At 43.2% G+C, this 24,845-nt stretch overlaps 6 protein-coding genes across 6 annotated transcripts; 3 read left to right on the forward strand and 3 right to left on the reverse strand.

Annotated features, from left to right (window-relative positions):
• Window positions 1-2,908: 2,908 nt before the first annotated feature.
• On the reverse strand, window positions 2,909-4,837 carry GL218_03296 (putative pentatricopeptide repeat protein; the record flags this gene model as incomplete). The annotated part of the gene is made up of 2 exons (XM_033579849.1): window positions 2,909-4,228; window positions 4,286-4,837. The coding sequence occupies 2 exons, from the start codon at window positions 4,835-4,837 to the stop codon at window positions 2,909-2,911; spliced, it is 1,872 nt and encodes a 623-aa protein (XP_033437097.1).
• Window positions 4,838-5,514: 677 nt separating this feature from the next.
• On the reverse strand, window positions 5,515-6,090 carry GL218_03297 (putative U6 snRNA-associated Sm-like protein LSm4; the record flags this gene model as incomplete). The annotated part of the gene is made up of 4 exons (XM_033579850.1): window positions 5,515-5,709; window positions 5,768-5,818; window positions 5,876-6,016; window positions 6,088-6,090. 4 exons carry the CDS (start codon window positions 6,088-6,090, stop codon window positions 5,515-5,517), a joined length of 390 nt encoding a protein of 129 aa, XP_033436219.1.
• Window positions 6,091-7,261: 1,171 nt separating this feature from the next.
• GL218_03298 (uncharacterized protein) lies at window positions 7,262-8,471 on the forward strand (the record flags this gene model as incomplete). The annotated part of the gene is made up of 4 exons (XM_033579851.1): window positions 7,262-7,334; window positions 7,399-7,469; window positions 7,529-8,054; window positions 8,101-8,471. The coding sequence occupies 4 exons, from the start codon at window positions 7,262-7,264 to the stop codon at window positions 8,469-8,471; spliced, it is 1,041 nt and encodes a 346-aa protein (XP_033437099.1).
• A 205-nt stretch (window positions 8,472-8,676) lies between these two features.
• On the forward strand, window positions 8,677-9,463 carry GL218_03299 (uncharacterized protein; the record flags this gene model as incomplete). Its single annotated transcript, XM_033579852.1, has 2 exons — window positions 8,677-8,741; window positions 9,013-9,463. The coding sequence occupies 2 exons, from the start codon at window positions 8,677-8,679 to the stop codon at window positions 9,461-9,463; spliced, it is 516 nt and encodes a 171-aa protein (XP_033437100.1).
• Window positions 9,464-10,078: 615 nt separating this feature from the next.
• GL218_03300 (Glutamate carboxypeptidase 2) lies at window positions 10,079-12,800 on the forward strand (the record flags this gene model as incomplete). The annotated part of the gene is made up of 8 exons (XM_033579853.1): window positions 10,079-11,293; window positions 11,403-11,450; window positions 11,584-11,640; window positions 11,693-11,893; window positions 11,948-12,022; window positions 12,151-12,201; window positions 12,266-12,614; window positions 12,673-12,800. 8 exons carry the CDS (start codon window positions 10,079-10,081, stop codon window positions 12,798-12,800), a joined length of 2,124 nt encoding a protein of 707 aa, XP_033436901.1.
• A 4,528-nt stretch (window positions 12,801-17,328) lies between these two features.
• Window positions 17,329-21,957, reverse strand: GL218_03301 (Hexokinase; the record flags this gene model as incomplete). Its single annotated transcript, XM_033579854.1, has 12 exons — window positions 17,329-17,737; window positions 17,797-18,008; window positions 18,072-18,299; window positions 18,351-18,482; window positions 18,565-18,612; window positions 18,664-18,771; window positions 18,900-19,136; window positions 19,215-19,405; window positions 20,385-21,195; window positions 21,262-21,409; window positions 21,466-21,728; window positions 21,787-21,957. 12 exons carry the CDS (start codon window positions 21,955-21,957, stop codon window positions 17,329-17,331), a joined length of 2,958 nt encoding a protein of 985 aa, XP_033436902.1.
• Between the last annotated feature and the right edge of the window lie 2,888 nt (window positions 21,958-24,845).

Below are 24,845 nucleotides of genomic sequence, written 5' to 3' on the forward strand. Positions count from 1 at the left end.
GAGCGAAAGAAGTAAATGGGTCGAGGGACGGACTCTGCGTGCACCGGTATCTCGTTAGAATCTAGAGAATGTCGGACTGCAGTAAGAAAAAACGATGAATTGGATTAATGGGATGGTTGGGATGGCAGAGAGAGTGCCAGTCTGCCAAATTAGGAGGTTGAAGACTAAACGGAGGAAGAATTTACGTGGGAAAATGAAGTTGAAGGTGGTGTGCAACCCGACCTCCTGTTTCTAAGTCTCCTCATTCAAAAAATCAAATTTGGGTCCCTGGCCGCCCTGGCTTTTTTGCTTTAAAAGGGGCTTGGGGTCGTGTTACTTACTAGGTACATAAAGGTAGTGTATTAAATCACCCTTGTACCATACCAATTAGGTACCGTGCCTGAGTACTCCTTTATTAGGCCCCTTCTAATGCACTATCAGATACCGGTTAGCAGTCCTGCTAGTTATTGTTAATGCACTAGAGCCGGGTGAGGCAAGGATACTCGATGCACTCCAAAAGTGGCTAGGGACCTTAGGTAGCTACAGGGACTTAAAGACAAGGGTCACTACTAACGCTAAGCTCGTTGATTGGCCTGAAACTTCAATTGGGCAGGGGATTTAATCAACCAGCACGTTGGAGCTTCTTTTTCGCTACTGCATCGGCTCTGCAAGCTTTCTGCCACCTCATCATATATTTATCTTTATCGACTGGTTTTTTTTTCCCTTCTTTTCGCTTCGGACATTCTCTTTTACCGTTTAATGTTTTCTTCACAACACATTACTGACGCATCGGAAGTGCATCTTTATTAGACCTTATGATTCCCCTACTTAAGCATATTACGTACTACTACTAGGTACTACTTCATAGGAACTTTGGTGATACTTGTGTTAGGTTTGTGCCTGTAAGTTAAACCCATTAATTGCCTAACATAGATAGGTAGATAGGTACTTCATTACACGGAGATGGTCCACTCAAATTTTATATTGTGAGGTACAAGTCCCGCATAGGTTAGGTACCTACCTAGGCAAGGAGACAAATCGAGGACTACATACATCTGCATGCAAAGACGTCTATTAAAATAATATGTATTTCCCCAATCGAAGATACCTATAATACAGACTAGTCATGATACCTCTGCAGGAACTCGTATTGGTGTTTGTTATACATATATAGCCTGCATAATATGGTGCTTATGTGCGTACGTATTTAACGACTCTGTTCGTGTTCGCAGGAAGAAGATAGCAGGGTGCAATGTCTAGCAAGCTTGTAACTGGTTAGTGACTACTTTTTAGCTGTACTAAGTAATCAAAAAGTCACCACCAAATTTGGTGCGGGATGGCATGTTGTTTGTGGGGAAATGTTTTTAACCTGCATAGTCCCCTTTATGCAATGGCAGGTACTTGGGTGTTTACTATTCGGGAATATTCTCTCCGTTTTCCGACCCCTACAAGTCACTTTGATGTGTATGTCAGGTACGTACCCAAAAATATTAAGGTTACAATGCATCAAATCGATAGACCCATCGAAATTTCGATGTTTCATGAGCTCTCGAACCTCTGTACACATGTGCTCGCTGATTGATTCATATCACCCCTATTCTTCTTTAGTGGCTGATCGAAGATAAGCTAAAATAGAAACAACATCACCAACAATTTCCGGGATGTTCAAATTGGATAGAATTAAGATTTATTATATTGTCCGTGGATATAAGCTATGTTTACCTATGAAAGTGCTAGAATAATTCAAAATCATGAGTAGAAATACCCCATAAATAGAATGGTAGGAGAATCCTTTACACAAGGGTGCAAAAGAAGGGAAAACCGATATAAGGTACATATGTCTTAGTAAACAACATGAAAAGAAGACTACTAATGGACCCTTTGCTAAACGAAGAATGGATTTATAAGAAGGGATTATATTGGATAACTACTATATTTACGAGTCATTGGTATAAAGTAGGTACTAATTAATGTATTGAAGCTTTACCTAGGTACTATTGTGAATGTTATGCTTGCCGAAGACATATATTTCTTAAACTCAACCTTCACCCGAAAAATCTGCAGTCTCACTCTTGGATGTCATTAAAATATAATATATCAAAATCTAAGCCTAGGTACCTAACAAATTCAAGAGATTTTTCAATGTAGCGTAGTGGTAATAGTACCATCTTCGCATATTTACACCAACACTATAATGATTACGATGTTACGATTCAAAGTATAAACTGATTAACTTGTATAGAGTCATTATATTACTAAAGTGGTGATGGTGATTGTGATTCTTTAGACACCCTGCGAATACATATATTATCGAGATGAGAGTAACTGAATCCCTATAGTTATAAAAGAAGATTATACTCAAGTGACTGGAATCACATATTAAGGCTGAATATTAGTCCTAAGTTAACCGTTTAAACTTAATGAATATAAAATAGTATACCAACACACCAGTGTTGTAGTTAATGGAATACCCTAATAGCATATGTTACCTTCAAGCTACTTTACGATGGCTTGATTTTTGTACCTGCACATTTGCGACACACTTTGTGGTGTGGTAGTATCATATTTATACCTGTGATGAATGTCATACACAGAGTGAATATCAGGATAGGTATATCAAACTATTAAAGTCTGGCCTTCTACCCTCTCACGAGAACGTTGTGCGCCTTTTATATACCCAGTCCTAGTAGATCTACCCCTGAATCTAGGTACATCTCGACTACGTCGCTAGTCTATGAGCTTAAAGTAACACTGCGATGGTATTTATATAAACCATTGAATCGATAAGATATCGTCCTGATATAGGCACACGAACTCGGAAGGGTACCATACGAAAAGAAGTCTTAGCATTACACATCAAGGCATAGCGGTCAAAGATCTATATCATAGTAATTGAATTTTGGTTTATTTAATTCCCACCGGGTTAGCTCTACGTCCAACTCGAAAGTGCCATAGGCTTTGAGCTCTGAGCCTCTTCCGGAGGTATCGCAGTTTCTGGCACTATAGATGATAGTCGTTCTATAGGGTCACTTGTATCTAATTTAATCAACTCCTTCTGCCTCTGGACCGCTTCGAGTAATTGCTGCACTTCCACATCAATGGACATGCGCCTCTTACGACATTCCTCAATAAGTTCATGTGCTCTGATGTCCTCGGCTTGGATGCACCTCCTGATGAGCGCCAGGGCCGAATCCCTACTTATCCACCAGTTATTTGACACTCCTCCTGTCTTGCAAGACTTCATCTTCTCAAGGAATGTGAATGCCTGCTCATAGTTGTCCTGCATGCTAGAGATTCGGACGAGATGGTCGTATGTGGTATGGGTAGGTTCAACGGAGAAAGCCTCCATCTCTGCGAATAAAAAGTTCATTGACTTCTTCATTGTGCAGTGGCTGAGGAGGATATGATAGGTTTCAAGATCCGGTCCGTCAGTACAAATCTGCCGGACGCTTCTATAGAGATCCAAGGCTGCTTTGAAACCGTGATGAATTTCCGTAGCCTCCAAGACAACGTTGAATGCAGCTGCCGGGACATGATGATGTAATCGGAGGTCGTTTAATATCGTCAAAGCATTACTTGTTTCCGAGGACGAATCGCGTAGCACTCGATAAATGGATCGTGTACTGGAGAGACAAGGACGTAGATCTGCCTTGGACATGATACATAGAGTCGTAAACGCTTTAAGAAACTCCTTCTGCTGGGCGTGGATGTCTACGAGAGCCTCATAGTGGTGCAGCTCAAGTTTCTTGCCGCGGTTTGAAAGCATCTGAATTGCGCTTATTGCTAAGCTTGCATCTCCATGATTTGACGCTGCATTTATAATATTCAGAATGACGCCGTCTGGTGGATTTATATATCTAGGGGAGACTGAGCGATCCCATATATATTTGATCCCTTCGTAAAAAGCGTCTCTACTAAACACGTCAAGAAGGAACTGCCATGAGTTCAGGGATAATGGTTCTCTGACTATGTTTGCGACCTTCATTCGATGCTTGAGAATTGAGAGCGTCTCTCCGTGGAAGCCTAAGTCCCCAAATGTATAAAGGAATACGTCGTAGAGCCAGAGGGGGATGTCCAGGGGATCCTTGTGCAATTCCTCCAATTTCTCAAGCGCAAGCTCGTATTGGTTATCTCTTAACAGCCCAATAGTAATATTGACCAAGTCATTTGCCGTTGGTGAATACCACCGATTTTTCATCTCGAAGAGTACTGTGTTTCGAAGAGCATAATCAGGATGAACCGCCGTAACCTGAGTTGTGATGTTAGGTCGGGAAATACTAATCTATAAAATGGGCCGGCATCTTACTTCTAGGAGAGCTTGATAGATTTGTGGTGTCGTTGAAATGCCTAGTCTCTCCATTTCCTGGAGTAATCGACTGGCGATCTCTGCGGATCCATGATTTTTGTCGATATTCGCCCTTATAAGGCTCTCGTAGAGGATAACATTTGGCTTCTCTTTTCTTTCTCTTACTAGATATTCGACTAATTTTACAATTGATTTATACGTGTTTTCGACTCTCGTGAGCTCTTTGATAGCAGCGTAGATGGTTTTCGTTGGAATCGACTCGAGCTTTGCGGTTACAGCTTCGGTGTCCCCGAAGAGCATTCCGGGAACCCATGGGCTTCGTTTTGCTACTCGTTTCAGGTACTCAATCCGTACTTTCTCACTTGGGGAGTAATCATCGCGCGACTGGTCAGTACGAGGGACAACAGGTATGCGGTGGTACTCTCGCCGACCCGGTCTATTGGGGATGTGTGCATTGCCACGAGGACGAATTAGTCTTGAGAGCGTGGCTATATCAGCAGAAGGACATAGACATCGCCAGAGCCCATCGAGAACAATGCGCTCCCTTGGCATTGCGTGGCTAAAAAAAAGTTGACGATGAACTCTACATGCGGTTGAGGCGCAAATGAATAGGTAGGTTATGATAAGATAAGGATAAGGATGCAGTACTTGTATTTTACCACGGCTGCTGACAACTGGCAACTGGCAACGGGCAACTGGCAACTCTAAGAATTATTTAAGGTTCTCCATCCGCATGCGTTAGGTACTTAGGTACTTATTAACATGTATTTACAATATAGATGTACCTTATGAATATTAGGATTTTTAGTCGTATATGCATGTCCTCCCTTATTATGGATTCCTACAATAAACATTAAACTGTTTATCTGTCAGTATGTACCTATGTTATGCGACTAAGATATTCATGGTATGAAGAGTCGGAAAACTCGAAATAACAGCTCGGAGTTTAGGATATGTCTCGGAGCGTACTGGGATTGTCGCCGTGGCCCTCCCTGCGGCCTATGTTCGGAGTTCACAGCAGTTTAATAAATACACATGTACTGTTTGTGCCAACACCATCGCGGTGGGCTGGGTATCTTCATCTGGACTGTATCCTAGCACTGTGGCCCAACTCTGCTAGCTTCTTGGAGGCGTGTTATACGTCCTCATGCTGCTACTGTTCGGGAGCGCTGTCAGTGGCTTGGCCACCTGCATATCTTCCGAGTTGGTATCATACTACTAGTCTGTCTTCAAGCTCCTCGGCCTCTGCCCCTACCCCTTCCTTGGCCTCGTCCGCCCCGGCCGCCTCTGTCACCGCCTCTACCGCCGTGATCTCCTCTCTGCTGGCCGTGTCCACCACGGCCGCCTCTAAATCCACCTTGTTGACCGTGGTGCTGCTCCTTCACAAGGTCGATGATCTCGTCTGGTACTCGGAGATATTTGATCTTTTGTGTCCGATTAGGTACATATTTCAGGGTTGGCTTTTTACTCATTGGGGCTTACATTATTTCCTTTGATATATACCTCGGGCAAACGGACGAATTTGTCTCCTTCCTATTTTTATGATATTAGCCATGACATTAGTCGGAGTATGAATATGTAATTGCGTACTGGACTCGTCTGGATGACCTCCTTTAGCGTTAAGTTCATCCATGTATCGCATTGTATTAAATGTCCGTTTAGTGTCTCTCCGTTCTTAAGCTCTACGAGCATAGGATGACCTTGGGCTGCATTCAAGAGACCGAGGGGCAACTAGGATATGTTCCCGTTAGCGCATAAAGTAGACAAATTGCGGGAAGGAACGAATTAAATATAATAATTACCATTTCGAATGAATTGAGTTCTTGGGTTTGGTATGGTATAATATCTGTTAATAGAGTTGCGCGACCAGGAATTCTTGCTTGGTGATGTGATTTAACGACGTGATATGGTGACAAAGTGCTGGGAGCTGGAAAGCTTGAATTTAGTGGGGGTCGGAACCGGGAACCTTAGCTTGTTAGCCACACGTGCGTGCCACACTCTAGGTCAGCCTTATGTTTGGGTACTTGGATACTTAATAGTCAGCCACGGATTGAGCTGAAAGGGTCATAGCATCAAATCATCTAAGGTCTCATTAAATCATCCTATCCCAATTATCAATTTACCTCAAGTATTAATCCTAGGGTTTCTACGTACGTTTAAATTAATGGTTTATATGCCCTTTGTCCATTTAGTTAATCATAGATAATTACTAGTTACATGATAGTCAATTGACTTTGGTTTTAGCTAATATTCTTTTATCGGTTTTATATGGATTCTTAATTGATATTTCCAATTCTGAGGGTCTCAAAAGGATTGTTGGTTTGAATATCTACATCTGTTGATAAGTGTCCGACATACGTGTACGAAATCGGCTTTTATTTATTTCACTTTCCTTTTGATAGGACATATGCGCATAATCTTCTATGTGTGTGTGCGTACGAATCCATCTCCCGATTTTGGTCGTCATTAATCCTGGTCCAGTGTAAGTTGGGTTAGAAGGACTCGTCAGCTAGTTGCAGCTCATTGGTGGATGCGGTTTACTATCCCTACCAAGTCGTAGTTAAACTAACACAGCCTCCTGAGAGGCAGCACTAAAGCTTCTATCATTTCATCGGCGAATTGCTGGTAGTTGAAGCAGTCTTAGAGTGGGCTATGTCTGTCTCTTATAGGTATTTACTAGTTTTTCCCATCTAATAAATCTAATATACCTAGAGTCCCGCTTTGTTTTATCCCTTGAAAATTACCTGACATTTTCTAGCGCGGGTGGATTTCCTAAAGTGAATGTCCGCGCGGCTTTCTTCACGGGGGATTCGGGCGTCTTACATATTCCTCACGGCCGCTTGTGTAGGCAGCCGTTTAAGTTTCTCTTTACACTTCAACACCATTGTTTAGGGTGGATAGTCCGTCGTCTTGTCATGCTAAGGCGGCCTTGTTCTATCTATTCTCGTCTATAATTTCTGGGAGCCTAATCGCACGATGCGTGGCTACCTGAAAGCCCAGTGGCTACTAGCACCGCTGCTTACAGCTGCTCTTCCAACCATACAAGAGGGTAAGAATTCATCAAGTATTATGCAATCTGTCGTGTACTTCTAACACGTAACCATCATTTGAAGTCAAGGTACCACATGCGATAATCAACCTCGATATCAACTCTACTTCAGATGAAATTAATCATCGTGGAACTGTAAGTCGTTACTAAGGTACCACAAAGTGACAGTTAGGTAGCTAATCCATCTTATTTAGACTCTACGTCTTGACATCCTCGAGTCGACGTCTCCGTGCGGCTACGGAAATGTGACCCTAAGTGGTCAATCGCTTGCGCAAGATGAAAATGGCGCTGGGTCTGGACCTGTCATTACCGAGAATGGTAATACCATTCTCGCCAACTGGGCCTTTAGTTGTGTACATCTTGAAGATGAGTTTCAGGGCCAGCTGATGACTTTTGAAGTCATCTCTTTAGATGGTGAGGAAGCCCATGATGTTAGATTTGTTGTCCAATTCCAACAGATGGCGCCGCCTTCTATCTCCTTCATCAATGGCACGGCATCTATTACTGAGGGTCTTACCCCAGCTACGGCCACGGACGATAACTTGGTCAAGGAAACCTCAACACCTCTGGATAGTGAGTTGGCCGAATTGAAATCGATGATGCGACAACTTGCGGCACTTGAACAAGCAATTTCTTCTAAAGTGCAACACATCTCCAAAACTTACGATTTGAAGAGTCCTGATGAATTTCATTCATTTTGGAGGTGCGACAGTCTGAAATGTATTGTGAAAACAATGTACGGGCGTGCGAAACACATGGCTAGTAGTCTCTATGGGCATGGGCCTGAAGGAGGAAGGCATTTTGGTGGTCGACCGAATAGATTCGGCTGGCGATTTCATCACGGCGATCGACCTGACTGGTTTCCGCATGACGGCGGCGCTCATAAGAACCACTCTTGTCCGCACCCGCGACCTCATCCTCACCCTCCTCACCCCCCTCATCATCAACCTCCTCATGGACCTCCTCATGGGCCTCCTCATGGACCTCCCCCTCATGGGCCTCCCCATCACGAACCCCCTCATTTTCACCAACCGCCTCCGTTCTGTGATTGCGCACCCCCACCCCCACCTCCACCTCACGAGTTTTACGAAGAGCACCCACCACACGCTCACCCACCACCAAGTCATCAAATTCTAGAGGATGACACGACCCAGGAGAGCTTTATATTAGGTACTGGACCTAATGATGACATGGTAAGCTTCAAGGGAATGGCATATGATATGGAACTTAGTACTGACTTTTCAGCGACCGACTAGGAAGTTTGGCGATGGTAAACCCGAACCGCCGCCTCGTATTATTGACGATGGTGCCGATTTACCTCCACCAATGCCGAACCACCACAATGGACCGCCACCTCCAGGTTTCAGACCGCATGAAGGGATGCCTCCGCATCCACACCACAATCCTGTAAGTATCCTGTATAGCTATATAATAACCCGTTGACTAATACAATGAAGCATTTTGAACACCGCGGTCCACCCCCCCATTTACCAGTTGTTCACATCGTGATTACATTCATCATACTTGCCCTACTAGTTGGTACTGCTTATACGCGCTGTTTCGCCGCATCTCGCAAAAGTCGACGTAGTTCCTGTGCCAGTCGATGCCAAACCCGAGAGGCTCGTCGTCAGTGTCGCCGCAATGCCTGGACTAATAGACGCGCGGCTATCGGAACCAGGTATTCCGAAATCGTTGGGTGGGTAAGGGAAAGTGTAAGACGCCAAGAGATTGAAAATGAGGAAAAGGAAAAGGAGGCCTTCATGAGACAACTGCATGGATCTGAAAATGAAGAGGAGGATAACCTTTCTACGACGATGGAACAGGAGATTGCGCAATTCCGTGCAGTTGCTAGCGTCGTGGGCGATTTAGTTGCGGCAGAAGAGGGCCGTTCTCATGAATACGCCCATCAGAGACAGCAACACGTAATCCCAGCGCCTCCTAGCCCGGCTTCGGCTTTCCCGGATTACGCATCTATTGACGAGGAACTTCCGGCTTATGACGAGGGGTCAAATGATTCACGCTTCGTTGCCGATGGGTTTAGATATACTCCTGGGTGTCCGTATTATACACCAAACGGGTCATCGACGACGGAATCATCGCTTGATGAGCATCTAGGAAGAAAGGATTAAGGAAATAAGGCGGCATTTGGTGACTCGGGATGATAAGGGTTAACAGGCATGTTTGTATCAATAAGGAGTCGAACAGGCGTGTAATATTGCATGGTGAGGTATTACAACTTCTCATCGGGGTTTGAATTTTAGATGATAAATATTGACATAAGATTATAACGTAAAATCTATTTTATTTACACTTAATACCTCTAGGTGTATTTTTACTTCAGATCAAAGTAATAACCTGATTGTCAATTATCGATTGCTAATTGCTAGGTTGGATGATCTAATTGGTAACACTTGAAGAGACAATATTCACGCCAGCTGCCTAGCTTGGCGAATATGTATGATTTCATGGCTTGAGGATAAAGAGATGTGCGACGCTGATTACTTGGAATGCCACATAGCCCCCGCAGATTAGACCCATACCGAACCGTCATTTTCATGTAGAAGACTCAAACCGGCATATTTACGATCTACACTGATTGGCGGTGGTAATGCGTTCACTTCCGCGGGGTTAAGAAGTCAAGCTTACTATAACTTCTAAGACATTTATAAATTGAAACCTATTTTTGAACCTGATGGCTCAATTGCACACCTTATATCTGCTATTCACTTCACAATAACGCCAAGATGTGGTTTCATATTAGCAGAGCCCAGGCTCTTATCATATTTTCTCTTTTTACATGGACGAAAGCTTGCATGCATGAACGACGCATGCATTCAAGCTTGACAGGGAAACGGGATACCACTCCATTGCAACCTCTAAATCCAGAAGAAACTATTCTGGTAGACTCAATATCCAACACGAGTATATCAGAATGGTCCTATTACTACACACATGGTGCACATCTAGCCGGAAAGAATCAGTCGATGGCAGAGTGGACGGCGGAACGTTGGGGGGAAAACGGCTGGAACTCAAGTATCGTTTCCTATTACGTTTACCTGAACTATCCTGTTAACAAGTCACTAAGTTTGACGTATTCTAACGGGAGTGTTTATCGCCCGCTTTTGGAGGAAGCCGTGTTAAGCCAGGATGAAACGACGGGCTATCCTGACGCGATACCTACGTTCCACGGCTACTCAGCTAGCGGCAGCGTAGATGCCGAATTCGTTTATGTTGGACGTGGCCAGCAGGTTGATTTTGACAGGCTGGTTCAACTCGGGGTACCCTTGGAAGGCAAGATTGCTATTGCTCAGTACGGAGGCCCCTTTAGGGGCTTAAAGGTGAAAAATGCACAGGAAAAGGGTATGATAGGCGTGATTATCTTTACAGATACCGCTGAAGATGGGGACATCACCGAGGCTAACGGGTACGCGGCTTATCCGGATGGACCAGCGCGCAACCCTTCCAGCGTACAAAGGGGTAGTGTGGAATTTCTCTCAACATATCCTGGCGACCCGACTACTCCGGGGTACCCTTCGAAAGAAGACTCGCCCCGTGTAGAGAATCCCGAAGTGCTCCCACATATCCCTTCAATACCAATTTCGTATGCGAACGCAATTCCAATCCTTGCCGCTCTCGATGGATATGGGACAGCTGGTAACGAGGTCAACCGCACTGGTTGGGTGGGCAAGCTGAACGTGTCTTACAGTACCGGCCCTGCACCTGGTACAACAATTAACTTATCGAATTTTATGGAGGATACGTATGCCCCGATCTGGGATGCGATCGGTGTAATTAATGGAACGGTTGGAGATGAGACAATTGTGATAGGAAATCATCGCGATGCCTGGATTGTCGGCGGTGCGGCTGACCCAAACAGCGGATCAGCTATTTTAGTTGAGCTTTCTAAAGCATTTGGAAAGCTTCTATCCCAGGGATGGAAGCCGAAACGAAATATCATCGTATGTAACTGTTTCAAAGGCTATTTTTGGTCTCTTCCTTTAACCTTTCGTTCTTGCCTGTGTTTTGAATCCTTGCTTCGAGATGTACCTAACCACTGACTATTTACAGCTTGCGTCGTGGGATGGAGAAGAGTATGGTCTCTTGGGTTCAACTGAAGTTCGTAGCATTTGAAGTTTCCTTTACCCCTTATTCACCTGTATTGGCTGGGCGGGATCTTTTCCCCAACGAATGTCTAAATCCCCCTGAACTGGTACTAGGAGAAGTTTCTAGTTACTAACATCAATTGTAGTGGGTTGAAGAATACATCCCCTGGCTTACCGATACTGCGGTATCATATATAAACGTTGTAAGTAGTCCTTGAGGCTATTCATGTAAACTTCTAACGTTATATGCAATAGGATGTTGGTACATCTGGACCTTGGCCATATATAGAAGCGACTCCAGAGCTTCATAGTATCGCTACAGATATTATGAAGAAGGTTTTGTGGAAAGATGCACGTAACATGTACGACGTCTGGTTGGAATATACTCAAGGTTCTATCGGTGTGCTAGGAAGCGGCAGTGACTATACGTCTTTCGTCCACAGAGGAATTGGTTCGGTAAGTAATCATTCGACATACCCCATGTGTAAAGTTGCTGCTGACTATGGTTAGATTGATATAAGCTCTGGCCCGGGTGCAACGGATCCTATTTATCACTATCATAGTAACTTTGATTCTTATCACTGGGTAAGTGTATTATGGGGGATTTGAGCTGGCAATCAACACGGGAAATTTAGTTTAGTAGCAAATGAGCCTCCCGGTGTCTATGCATATTGGAAATCTTGATTACATTATACTGATGATAGATGTTACAGATGTCGACATTCGGAGACCCTGGGTTTAATATTCATAAGTTTACGGCTCAAGTATAACGGCCTTTCTATCGAGACCTTTGTGTACCGAACGAAACAACAACTAACATCTTTTTAGTATGTATCGCTTTTAGTTTATAACCTCACGAGTCAAGATGCGATACCGTTCGACCTACCCAACTATGGTATACAGATGGAGAGTTATTATAACGATTTACTCTCTTTGGTAAATTCAACCACACCCATTTTGGATACATCCGCGCTACAAAATGCTATACAAGACTTCAAGACTGCAGCAGCGGAGGTAGAAGCCCAAAAGGAACAAGCGATTTCCACCAATGATCCCGAGCTTCTCACCCTCGTAAATCATAAATTTAGAGACTTCCAGCGAGGCTTCGTATCTCAGGGTGGTCTGCCTAACCGCGAGTTCTATCGGCATCTTATCTTTGCGCCGGGACTTGATACTGGTATGATTCTCATCTTTTCCTAGCTGCCCGCTAAGACTAATTACTCATAATTATCTAGGCTACGCACCAACAACATTCCCGGGAATAACGGAGGCGCTTATAGCTGGGAATATATCACTTGCAGATGAGTTTGTTCAGAAGACCGCCAAGGCTATCTTAGTAGCTAGAGACACAATTAAGACGTAAACAGACCTAATTGTTGCGTCTATTGTTTAGTAGAATGAATCAACTAAATAAGATAAACTTATACAACATGGTTCTATATTGTTGCATTTGCGTATAGCTTGACTGTAAACTTGGTGTTTTGCAAGTAGAATCAAGTGAATGTTCTAGCTAAGAACTGAAATATAAACAGGTGTGATGATCAAAAATAAAGGGGAACGAAATGTGTGTTATACTATAACAAAAACAAATGCTTTATGCCATTGCCATACGATAGTTCTGTAGTTACATTCCCCTTTGGACTATATGAGGATCGTAATGTGCAGTATCAAATGCATTGTTTTAAAAAAGACATGGTTGCAACGTTGTTAGAGGATATTGTTTAATGGCGAGAGCCTCTCTATATATATAAGCCTCGCGTTACTCGGAATCCTCGATTATGATTCCGCAACTGTGAAAGTGCTTAAACTTGGTACTATTTATACTTGATATCATTAAATCAACAGATTTATCATGTTCGAAGGCTATATAACTTCACCTTCTCCACGCGGCCGACCTACGCGTGAGCAGAGACATAGGTTATATCAGCATATACTACATAAGTATGCTACATTAAGAACCAATCCGCCTGATTTTGTTATAGATGAATATGAACCGAGAGGTCGGTTTTTCGACTTTGATGAATTGCCGGCATTCACGTGGAGCGCGTGGTGGCGTGGCAGAGGGATCCCCCACGAGGTATCTAGACCTCCTGTTAATGACGCAGATTTCAATGAGGGCGTTCTCGATATAAGTCAGCCATGGATCCCCTTTAAACGGTGGATGATGGATATTGCACGAACTTGGACGCGGCCTTGGCCAAGAGAATCTGAATTAAATACAAATCTGTTTGAGGATACTTCCGACTATCACTGTGGTCACATTAACTTCTTTAGGGTTATGAGATACCGGCTTTCCGTGCATAAGGCATATTCCTAGTAAGTACCTATTATACTATACCCCCCATGACTTATTTCTTGAGTGTAACATTAGTTGACTTTGTTGTCGCAGTTGGACGGGATTTGCACGAAAGCATCAACATACATCTCTAACGGATCCTTTTGAGGAATTAGACGGCAGTAGCCCAAATTCCCCGCCTGACCCGATAATGGCTATAATACAGCGCATGAATCATCGGCAATCGCTTATAATGCTCACCTTAATAGGTCTGAATAATTATGATATCGATGATGAAACACTCAATAACACGGGAGTTGAACATTTGAGGTATTGTAAGTAGCATTTAATATTCCCCTATTCCTTTCGTACCTCCAGTCAAATGATATAACTAACATCTACTTAAGTCATACGATCGCCTGCTGTCATGCAACCTTGGATTGAATTTCGCGATGACTATTTACAGCATAATCCCGATACACGATGTCCCATATGGAGTACATTACAGCCTGGTACGTAATATCATATTTTGTCTCTTTGTACATTTGATTCGCCTGGAAGATATTTTTACTGACTACTCTTGTAGCATTGGCAAATAGGGCCATTCAGAACATAAGAAGACGGTATTACTTGTCAATTAACCCTGACAAGAGCAGTTGGACCCTTATGGACCATGCCGTACGATTTATAATGACGGTATACCATCACGGCTTTCAGATATGCGAGGCTAGGGAACGTGAACAACTTGCCGAGCCTCGCTGGCCGTGGGAGGATTATTTCTTCAGCGATGTGTCCTCTACTGAAATAGATGATCGACACTGGTTTGGGTTCTCCTTGTTGATGTTACTCGTTACTTCCTGGCAATATAACCGTATGCATCCTCACCCAGAATATGCCCGAATCCTTGTCCCAGCATTATATGATGGCTACGAAGCGCAAGCCTGGGATTACATCCCAGGCGACGTTGGTATGGTCGACCTATCTCCTTCTTCACCGGTATGGTACCCTAAGTTTCCTTTCCCATTTTGCGCCCTTCCTCCCTGCTGTTCCTACTAAAGCATATAAAATACAATCGCTAACTTCTATTATAGTGGGAATGTGGAAATGATGTTAAATCGAAATTCGACTTCATCAGAGCTTCTGCGTGTGGCTTCATTGGTGCCTGGGAACAAAGTCGATACAATGATGGCGAAAGTGACACCGAGATTGATAATAATGGTTATCGTGTTCGCGTGCCAATATTCTGGGCACCAACGCCACCTATGGGACCCCCGACCCGGTCACACGACCAATTTATGGATGACTAGGTAGATCACTCACGACTTATATCGTGTAGAACGAAGTCATTGAGGATTTACTTTAAATTCATCTTGGATGTTCTCGTTAGGACCTGAAATCGAGCTTTAGATGGGGACATCACCTGGGTAAGCAATAGACAATATTACTTAGGTCCTAATATAGTTAATACGAAGAGTTTTGATAATATTCATATTGTTATTTCTATATTACCCACCTAAGGTAATAGAAGAAGGACCCCCCCTCCCCCCCTCCTCCCTTTTTTTTTTTTAAAAAAAAGGAAATGTATAGTATTAATTGTATGTTGATAACGAGTGTCTCGATGGCTGAAACCCGGGTCTAAAGGGTGCACAATGTAGACTTGGCTCCTGTAGTTAGGCTAATATCTTACGAGTAAATTAAAATAAAACTTCACGAATACACGCATACAGTGAAAAATAAAATTGTTTGATTATTAAGTACATAAATGATTATATATTGACATGATCGGAGAACGGAGCCATATATATTATGAGTGATTCTATATTATACTGAAAGGTCCTCTCAAACGCTTGAAGATACACGGGATTAGTCTATATAGACCTGAATAATATTATACAATAAAGGAAAGTAATATATGGTACAGTATATGGGGTCCGATCTATCAAATCTACTCGGCTACCATTAAGCTGTTATTTTAGCCCAGAACGCTACTAGTTCCTGAGTAGCATGCATCAACTTATTATCCCGTACCCCCTCACGGTATATTCTGCTCTGCATATATCGGTCTCGTTCGCTAAAGAATGGTCTAGTCTGGTTTCTCCAGGTTCGGTATTCTTGTACGTCTTCAAAAGTAGGAGACTGTTCTTCTTCTTCAGCGACATCATTGTGCGGGAGCTGTACAGGCAATAGGCAGCCGTGGACTCTAAGTTGCTCTGCGAAAAGTTCGTCGTCATCGAGTTCGGGGATTGATGATTTAATTTCATGTTTGACTCTAGCTCTACTCACTTGCTCCATTGCCGGGGATTCTGCACGAGGTAATCTTTGTACCATCAAGGAATATAAATTTACTCCCTGTGATTTTAATTGAGCGTTATCGTGAGCTTTACAATCATATAGTTTAACAAATTTCACCGGCTTTCTTGTGCGCTTCTTCTTATTTTTCGCAGGTGCTTTCCGTTTACCAAGTTTGGCTTTGGACCCCTTAACGTTCTTCACTGGAGGATCGTCTTCAGACTCATCCGTAGTCAAGAGGCCTTCATCGGACGTATCATCCTCCGGACGCGGTATCAAACTGGGTTTGTTCGGATCCGATGTCTGTTCTTCGACGAAAGCTGCAAACGCGGCACTCTTAGCTTCAAGTCTCTTCCTCTCCATTTTGAAATGTGGTTTCGGAACATATCTCGGGGATAGGTAGTGATGAAGCAGCCTCCTATCCAGGATACCCGATTCCGCTGCACAGACCTGGCCATATGTACATTGGATAGGCTGGCTTTCAGATAATAAGCATTCTGAAGCTACCGGTGGCTTCCATTCTGGAAGTCCAGATTTAAGTAGGGTCGCTTTCAGTGCTTGAACACTTGTCGGAATCACCTCTCCCCCGAACTGAAGTAGATTGTTATAATGCTGCGATTTACGCTCATTCGTATACAGAAGCTTACACTCCTTCATTATCATCGTAGTGAGTTCCTGCTCACATAATTGCTTCTTGGACTCTCGAATCTTTTTACTTTCGTAATCTTTGCGGAGGTCAGACCATCGGGTTTCGTCAAAATTAGTTTTGTCGGGTAGTAGTTGTAGGTTGGTACTAATATCCTCGAGGGCCAGCTCATACTTCACCAATGATACACTCCTACTATCCAATGTGAACCGTGTCAGAGTCCGCAGAAGTGGTGAGTGTGCCATAATGATAAGTTTTAACCCTTTAGGCGTGAGATAAGTTAAGTTAATACCAGCGTATGTATTACACGTGCTATCAAGGTTGTATGGTATCAAATCTTCTGACTGTCAAATCAATTTTAATAAGATATTCTTATTTGAGGGAAACAAGATTATTATTAATGGGTTAGCAACAATAGTTTCTGAACTCTTTGTGAGTGTACAGTTTATCGTCTTGCATTGTTATGAACGTGTTCCTTTGTCTTCTATTTCTTTTTCAAAGACAATGTTATAGAATTGTTTATAATAAGGGCATATAGTTATTAAGTTTAACATAGAAGCCTTTGCTATTTTCTATTTAAAGATGAGTAAAGGACATAGTACCTAGGTAGTTACCGATAAGGGTATTATTCTACTTCATTCTCAGCCATATCTTCTCCTATTTTCTGCTGTCTCTAAAAGTCTAAATCATATATCGGAAGGTGACGGCCTTATCACCCTTGGCGGATAGTTCCCCAGCAGTGAATTGACTATCCCCACCTTGGAGCATGATTCTATCTCGTTTCTTGTTGATAGAAGTGTATGCTACAACCAGAATCACTGCGGCAATGACGCCTACACCGATAAACCCCAACTCCAAGCCATGCCCGAGAATGTATTGAGGAGAATCACCCTGTCGATAAAAGTTCGATGCCATAGCTCCGCCTAGATTCCCAATGCCAATTTGGATGGCCATTCCAGCACTGCGCTTGTAGCTACCTGCTAAATTGTTTGAGAGCCAAGTGACCACGCCAGGGAACGCTGGATAAATAGCACAGGCTACTATAAAGACACCCCCGTAAATTACTCGAGGATTGGTACTTGATACGCACCTTAAGACAGTTAGAAACAGTTTGAACATTCATTTACTTATTTTTGAGTTTTCACTTACATTGAGAACCCTACGATCATTATTAAGAAGAATGAGATGACGAACGGGCTACGTTTTCCTACACGATCCGATATGAATGCGAATACAACGGCTAAGATTGCCGCTGTGATATATATCGGGACCGTCATAAGCTGGGCGGTACTTGCAGAGTATCCAAGATTTCTGATAATCGTCGGGAGGAAGAGACTGATGCCATAAAGGGGGCACACAACCTATGGGCAGCATTGTTTAGTCTTTGAGAATGATAGGGCAAGTACCAAAATAAAGAAACTTACACCCCAATAAACAAATAAGTTAACCCATATCTGCCAGTCTTTGAAGGCCGCTAAAACATATTTCCACTCGAACTCCTCCGCTTGGGCTACATGAGGACTTTCCTTTCCTTGCAGCTGTCCTTGGTACTTCAAGCGAAACACGACAAATTCTCGTTCCTTCTCGGTGAGGAACGAGGCGGTTTCGGGAAAATCGTACAGTACAAAGAATGCAAGAACGGCAACGATAATCTAGATGAGTTAGTTGCGTTACTAACCCTGAGTAAACAGAAATTGACTGACAGTCGCTATTCCTTCAAGGATGAAGATCCAACGCCAACCTTCGAGATTTCCGACACCATCCATCTTCGCAATAGCGAAAGCTAACAGCCCGCTAAAAGCACCAGCTATTGACGCCGCCGAGAAAAACATAGCCTAGAAATACCTCATTAGTAAAGAGAAACACCGGGAACCATTGTTTTATGGATTAGGACTGCTCTTTGGCACGCTAACATACTTGGCGAAGTTGGATCTCGTGGCGACAATACCACATCGTGAGATAATACTTCAGAACTCATTAGTTTTAGTTGTTTGGAATTGAGTATCAAATCCTTACGGCACACCCAGGATATAAGCCGGCTTCAGTTACACCAAGAAACAATCGCGCAATAAGTAAACCATGGTAACTCCTTACTATGCCCATCAATGTCATCACTATCCCCCACTATAGAGATCAATGATAGTTAGCAATTGACATTAAAGACATCGAAATATATACCAGAATATCATCTTATGACTTTAGTGTATTACTAAAGGGAGAGATACATAAGCATGATCAAGATATTCACTTACCGCGACCATAATAAGGGGAAGCCATCTTGAAGGACGCAATTTCTTTAATAATAGGTTGCTTGGTACTTCGAATGCGGCATAGGTGAAGAAAAATACGGTCAGACACCAGTTATACTCATCAGGACTCATTCTTAAGTCTTCTTGGAGACCCTCGATCTTCGCGTTGCCAATGTTTCCTCTATCTAGAAAAGATAACAAATATAGAATCGCGAGCATTGGAATCAAGCGGAGGTCCATCTAAATAAGAAACTAGAGTTAGTACATGTAGCTTTTGTAGGTTAAAAAAACTCGATAATCACGAAGAGGGGTCTTGACCTTTCTTAGTATTTTCTTCTCATCTAGGTCGGCGAATGATTCTAGAGTCGCCTCGGAAGTCGTAACAAGGGCGTCAGCATGATCGGATTCATTTTGCGGCCCCTTTTCTGCGCAATACTCGAGATGTCCAACGACAACTTTGCCAAAATCCGATATCTCATTATTAGATGCCATGACGAGCGGACGAGTACCTAAATCTTGGCACTATGAGAACATCCAGGTCAGGTGTCTTGGGGGGGATAAAGTTGTTGGGAACAGTCCAGACGCGTCGAAACGTGATAGATAATCAATAAAACCGAGAAACCTAGCACTTATAGGTAAAGTCAAATGGTAAGACCATTAGCCCCTCGGAGCATTCCACCGAGAGGCCCTGCGCGGGCGCGCTGAAAGATTCCGCGGGTCACATTGATGGCGTGTGCGGGGAGGAGAAACCGACCAGGTTCTCCCTCAATAAAGGGGTTGGCGATGGAGGTGAATTACATCATCCAATAGGCATTAAGACAATACATGGGTATGAATCGTGGTCCCTAGAGATGCTAGAGATCATGGGCTATAATGAACGACGTATGAAGTAGGTACCTTGACGAGTGACCCACGACAAAGGCTATAATTGGGACCGTGATTGGGGGTTTCTATCCTTCTGCACCGAGGTTAGCGATGTCCAGTTTCTACGTAGTTGGTATAGCTAGATAAGAGTGGAACAAAGGGTCAATCCTATCGGCAGACTTGTCGGCATTCACTACCATATAAGCAGCCCCCCGGTCATCTACTCATGACATTTGCATCAGTGTCCTTGTTGGTACTCGTGGGGATTGTGGGGACCCATGTTATCCCCACGAGTTTGATGGAGATGTATGCGGGGGGGATGCCAAGTTGAGATCCGGATCTTTGGGGTATGTATTGTGCGGTCTGACGGCGTACACATCCGGAATTTCTTACCAACTACCTACAACAGTATCACGCGGGAGCTTATCTGGAGATATAGAAGGCTACTATTGGCTTACTATATTCTATATTAGCCTACCTGATAGGGAGCTTCGGGTTTAAGTATTCTATAAGAGTCTAAAGACCGACAAATTTGAAATCATCTTCCTCCAACTCGAATCGCGTAACAATACTATCCCACTATAAGTATTCCAAATTATCATCCTTGTATTCCAACTGTATTACCTCCGTGGATTCGGTACAGCGTCATGGCCGAGATGACTGCTGCACCAATACCGCTACCATCTTCCGCATTCGTGATGATGATAGGGTCTTCCCGCCTATCTTCGGGCCAATCGAGAATCTCACCAAGCGCTTCGGCCCACCGCTGCTTGAATTTCGGATGCTTGTTTGCGACAGTGCCATCCGCTGCGACATGACCTGACGTAATACCCTTCATTCGGCATATCGCTGCAACACCGCAGGAGCAGAGCCTCGCGCCCCTAGCCGCGATTACTTCTGCCAAGCGACGAGCTACCCTTGTCTCATCTAATGTGACTTTTATATTTAGACATTCTTCTAGTCGAGTTTGAGATGTCTCTAGAGGGTCATTCTCGATACCCGATAAGAAGCCAGTGTCTAGTTTATAAGGCTCTCTCAATTTTGCGGCGTCTTGCCCTGCAAATATGAGGCCGCTTTCATAAAGATCAAGTGCAACTAGTCGAAAGATCTCGCCTAGGTACAGACCCGCGCTCATCTTCTCGAATGCCTGTTCGCCTGGCCGCGGTGAATCTTTGTCGATAGATATGTCGTACTTAGTTAGCGGCAATACGCGATGAGCGTTGTCGAACGCGCCGTATTCACAATTTATTGCCATGGGAGTATCGGGTGGAAGGGTTGTCTTCAATTTCGGTATTGAGCCGACATTTTCCACATATGCCGCATTACAACCCGTGCCAAATATTGCACCGATGATGGTGTACGGATCCTTGTAAGCTGAGGCTACCATCGCTCCAGTCGTATCATTTACAAGAGCAACAAGTTCTAAAGGTAAACCCTGCGTTCGTGTTAGTCTTTATGTCTTCCACTCAAGTTATCATCGTTTTATAATCAATCGCCTTACCCGCTCAGCTAAGACACCTTTTAGTTGTGCCGCGGCGTCTTCGCCCTCGACACCGTCAATATCAAATCCTTTCGTCCATGTCTTCAAAATGCCATGGTCGATAGCATCCTGAGAAGCCGGGTAAGAGAAACAAAACCCTAGAGGTAGTCTATTGACGTATTTAGTTAATTGCGCAGTGAGTAATAAATAATAATAAGTACGCACCGATCATTGCGATTCGCTATAATTTGATGCGATTTGATGAATTCGTCTAGGGAATCTGCAATGAAGTTCCATAGTTGTTGAGCGCCTCCCGTCTTTATTGACGGAGGAAGGCGATAAACGTGTTGCTTAATATCGATTTCCTTACGCTGTCCTCTTAATGCAACTCGACATACGCGTAAATTAGTGCCGCCAAGATCAATCGTAACGTATTCGCCAATTTCGTCACCGGATGGAAGTCCAAGAACCCATGTTATGTTCATAGCCTATCTATTGTTTAATATTGATGCGAATAAGACAAAAGACAAAAGTCAAATTACTTACAATATTAGATTCATCTTTTTCAAGACCCTCTCGTAACTCTTTTTCGAATTGTTGGGTAATTTGCTTGAGCTTCTCGCTTGAGACATTGAACTGATTTTCGATATCGATAAGCTTTGATCGTAACTCTGGTGGTAGTTTAATTGATTCAGATGTCTCAAATCCTTTAGCCATAGTTATAAATTGTTGTATGAGATTTCACTTTAGCACGAGGTTGGTATAATTTTCATATGAGCTTAGATACTTTCATATTCATATATAATGTTGATATTGATATCATTAAATACCGAGGACATCGAGGGTATCAAGGGTCCCGCTGAGCAAGCGAACAGTGACGTCAGAGTTGGGTGGAGTTTCAATTCTTGGATTAAATCTTGGATTGAATCTTGGTTAAGATGACCTAATTACCTGAAACTTCCAATTGAGACTTTTATCGCGTCCTCCATTCCAGGCTTACCTTTGGAATGTTGGCAGGGAGAAACTATGTTTCTAAACTTTTCAAGTTAAACATAACAGATATCTAGGTACATACATGTCATTATGTCAATCTTTTGTTTCATGGATCAAAGATAATTTTTGCCTTAAGTACTAGTTACCTGGTATTTATAACTTGACTTACAGCTAAAATTAGTCTTCAGCAAAGACTATATACTTTTTAAATAAACATATAAACAGACGCCTCCCACTAAAACTAAACAAAACCAAAGCGCGTCAGAAATTAGATAACTACTCCTTAGAGGGTGGTTGAGAATATTGTTGTGCAGCCTTAAGGATCAGTTGCACACAATATTCAACTACCTGGTTGTTCTCCATCTCCTCCTCACTTACTAACTCTTTTCCCCATTCAAAAAATCCATAACCAAAGTATAGCTTAATGAAAACAAAGCGACTCAGAGTTTGATAGTTATCTTCCACCTCCTCTGCGAAATCGGCCCATTGATGTGAGCTAACGGAACTTGGATCAGCGCCCGCGTTCAGTAGTATAATTACCGCTGAAAGGTGTCTGACCCGAACGGCGTCATTTAAAGCTGTCTGAGGAGTGTTAACATCGGGAAATCTTGATATCGATTGAACTAAAGGTAATACTGTTTCTAAAGATTGTCCTTGTTGAATCCATCTAGCAACAATAATTTGAACAGCTCCGCTATTACCAGAGATAATTGCCCGGCGTAACCATTCTGGAGTATCAAAACCAGTCATATTTATGACAGCCCAGTAAAAATTAAATATGGAACTTTTACCAGTTAGAAGTGCAAGCTGCACAATATCATTACAGTGCTCCTGCAATTGTTTACGGATATTGGGATCCAGTGAGCAGTTATCGAAAAGAAATGTTTGGATGTAACTCATGTGCTCCACGAAGTAATTCAAGCACTCTCCTGTCGCTGCCTCACTTGCTATGCTACCATGTGTTAGAATCCGAACTATATAGTCCCACGGCTCCTGTCCGAGTCGAGCTGCAAGGTGAAGTACTGGGCCTTTTAGCATCTGTAAAAGTTGGATAGCGTCCCGTTGGCGAGCTTCCGAAGTAAGTGCTAATGCAATGGGGTTTGCGTTGAAAGCTTCTAGTCTATTCTCCGAGAGCGGAAGGATCTCACCATCAGTTGCAAATGATAGGTTAACGAGATATTGGATAAGAGTTGGATGTTTTCCCGACTGGGCTGCTTTGCTTAATATTTCGGCAAGTCCATCACCGACAAGGACTTGTCGGTGGTGATTTTCTAGCGGTAGATTCAACGTCCGATGTACTACGGCGGTGGTATATCGATCCATCCCGGAATTTATGGCTGATAAGAAGTTACGCGTTAGAACGAAATGAGCCGGCAACGTACAATTATCAGCTCGGGCAACCTGGGCTTCTGGTCTGAGAGGACCCAAATAAGTCCCAAAAATAACAAGAGCTAAGGCGCAACTCTCGAAATTTTCACGAACTGTAGGTTCTTGCTCCACAGCAAACAATTCTACAGCATAATGGATCGCAGCCAAGCAATGTCGTTGCAAAGGTGGCTCACTTGAGGATTTCAAGCTGCTATCTTCGTCTTCGAATCTCATCCAAGAAAGAAGATCGGGATAATTTCTAAGTAGTAACTCAACGACATTAACCCGACCTAACCGAACAGCTGTTACTAATGGAGATTCTCGTATCCAGGGTCCGTTATTAGCATTCTTCCCGGATCTTACCCTCTCGATTTCCAACGCACGGGCAAACTCGCGAATGATATCGATATGAGCGCCCTTGTGTTCAATTGCCGAGACGAGCAGAAGTGGTGGGAATTGACCTTTTACTGCTCCTATATGCTCCTCGGCATCTGCCTCAGCAATGCTGTTAGGTAACCTAAGGATGCCTGGATTAGCTAACACCTGGTCAAGTAAAGGGGACACCATGATTTTTAGTTTGCGTATGTCGTTATGAGATATGTTGATACTAGAGAGTCGCGGCCAGTGTTATTAATGACAGGTAGCTAAGACTTGCAGGAGTTGATATGACTGACTAACTCACACAATTTGCGAACGAGAAATTTAGTACATAGGTCTTGTGGGAGCTAGCCGACTTATAAACACTTTTTGAACGTTAATGAAGCAATGAAATTATTGCCAAATAAGTAAAATGTTGTAGAACAAAGCTTTAGATCTGCCATACGTTATATTATTATGTTTTCATATTAATAATCATGTAATATAATTTATTAGGGGCTGGGGTCCTATTGGATAAGAAATGATGGAATGAGAGGATAATAGCGAGCCCTTGGGCTTATCTTCTTTCCAGGCCTAGAGAAGAGATGCTATCCTTATCTAGGTACCTATATTGACCTGTTTTCTAGAGGCTACCCCCCTTATATTGTACCCTTTATCCCCTTTAAATCCAGCTTCAAGTTACTTACTCCCTCCTAGTAGCCTTAATTAACCTCTCGCCCCTTTCTATGAGCATCGCCGGAATGGTTGTCATTGAATAGGCTGAAGTAGGTGAGCGCTAGAAGCCAAATTGCGGCGCTATAAAGAAAGGCGCTATCGGATGGAAATTAAGGAGAAGTTAATTCCATAGCTTTCTCCTTTATGAAGTA

The sequence above is a fragment of the Daldinia childiae genome (genome assembly GCF_008694065.1).
Source record: "Daldinia childiae strain JS-1345 chromosome Unknown Scaffold3, whole genome shotgun sequence".
In the NCBI taxonomy this organism is placed as follows: domain Eukaryota; kingdom Fungi; phylum Ascomycota; class Sordariomycetes; order Xylariales; family Hypoxylaceae; genus Daldinia; species Daldinia childiae.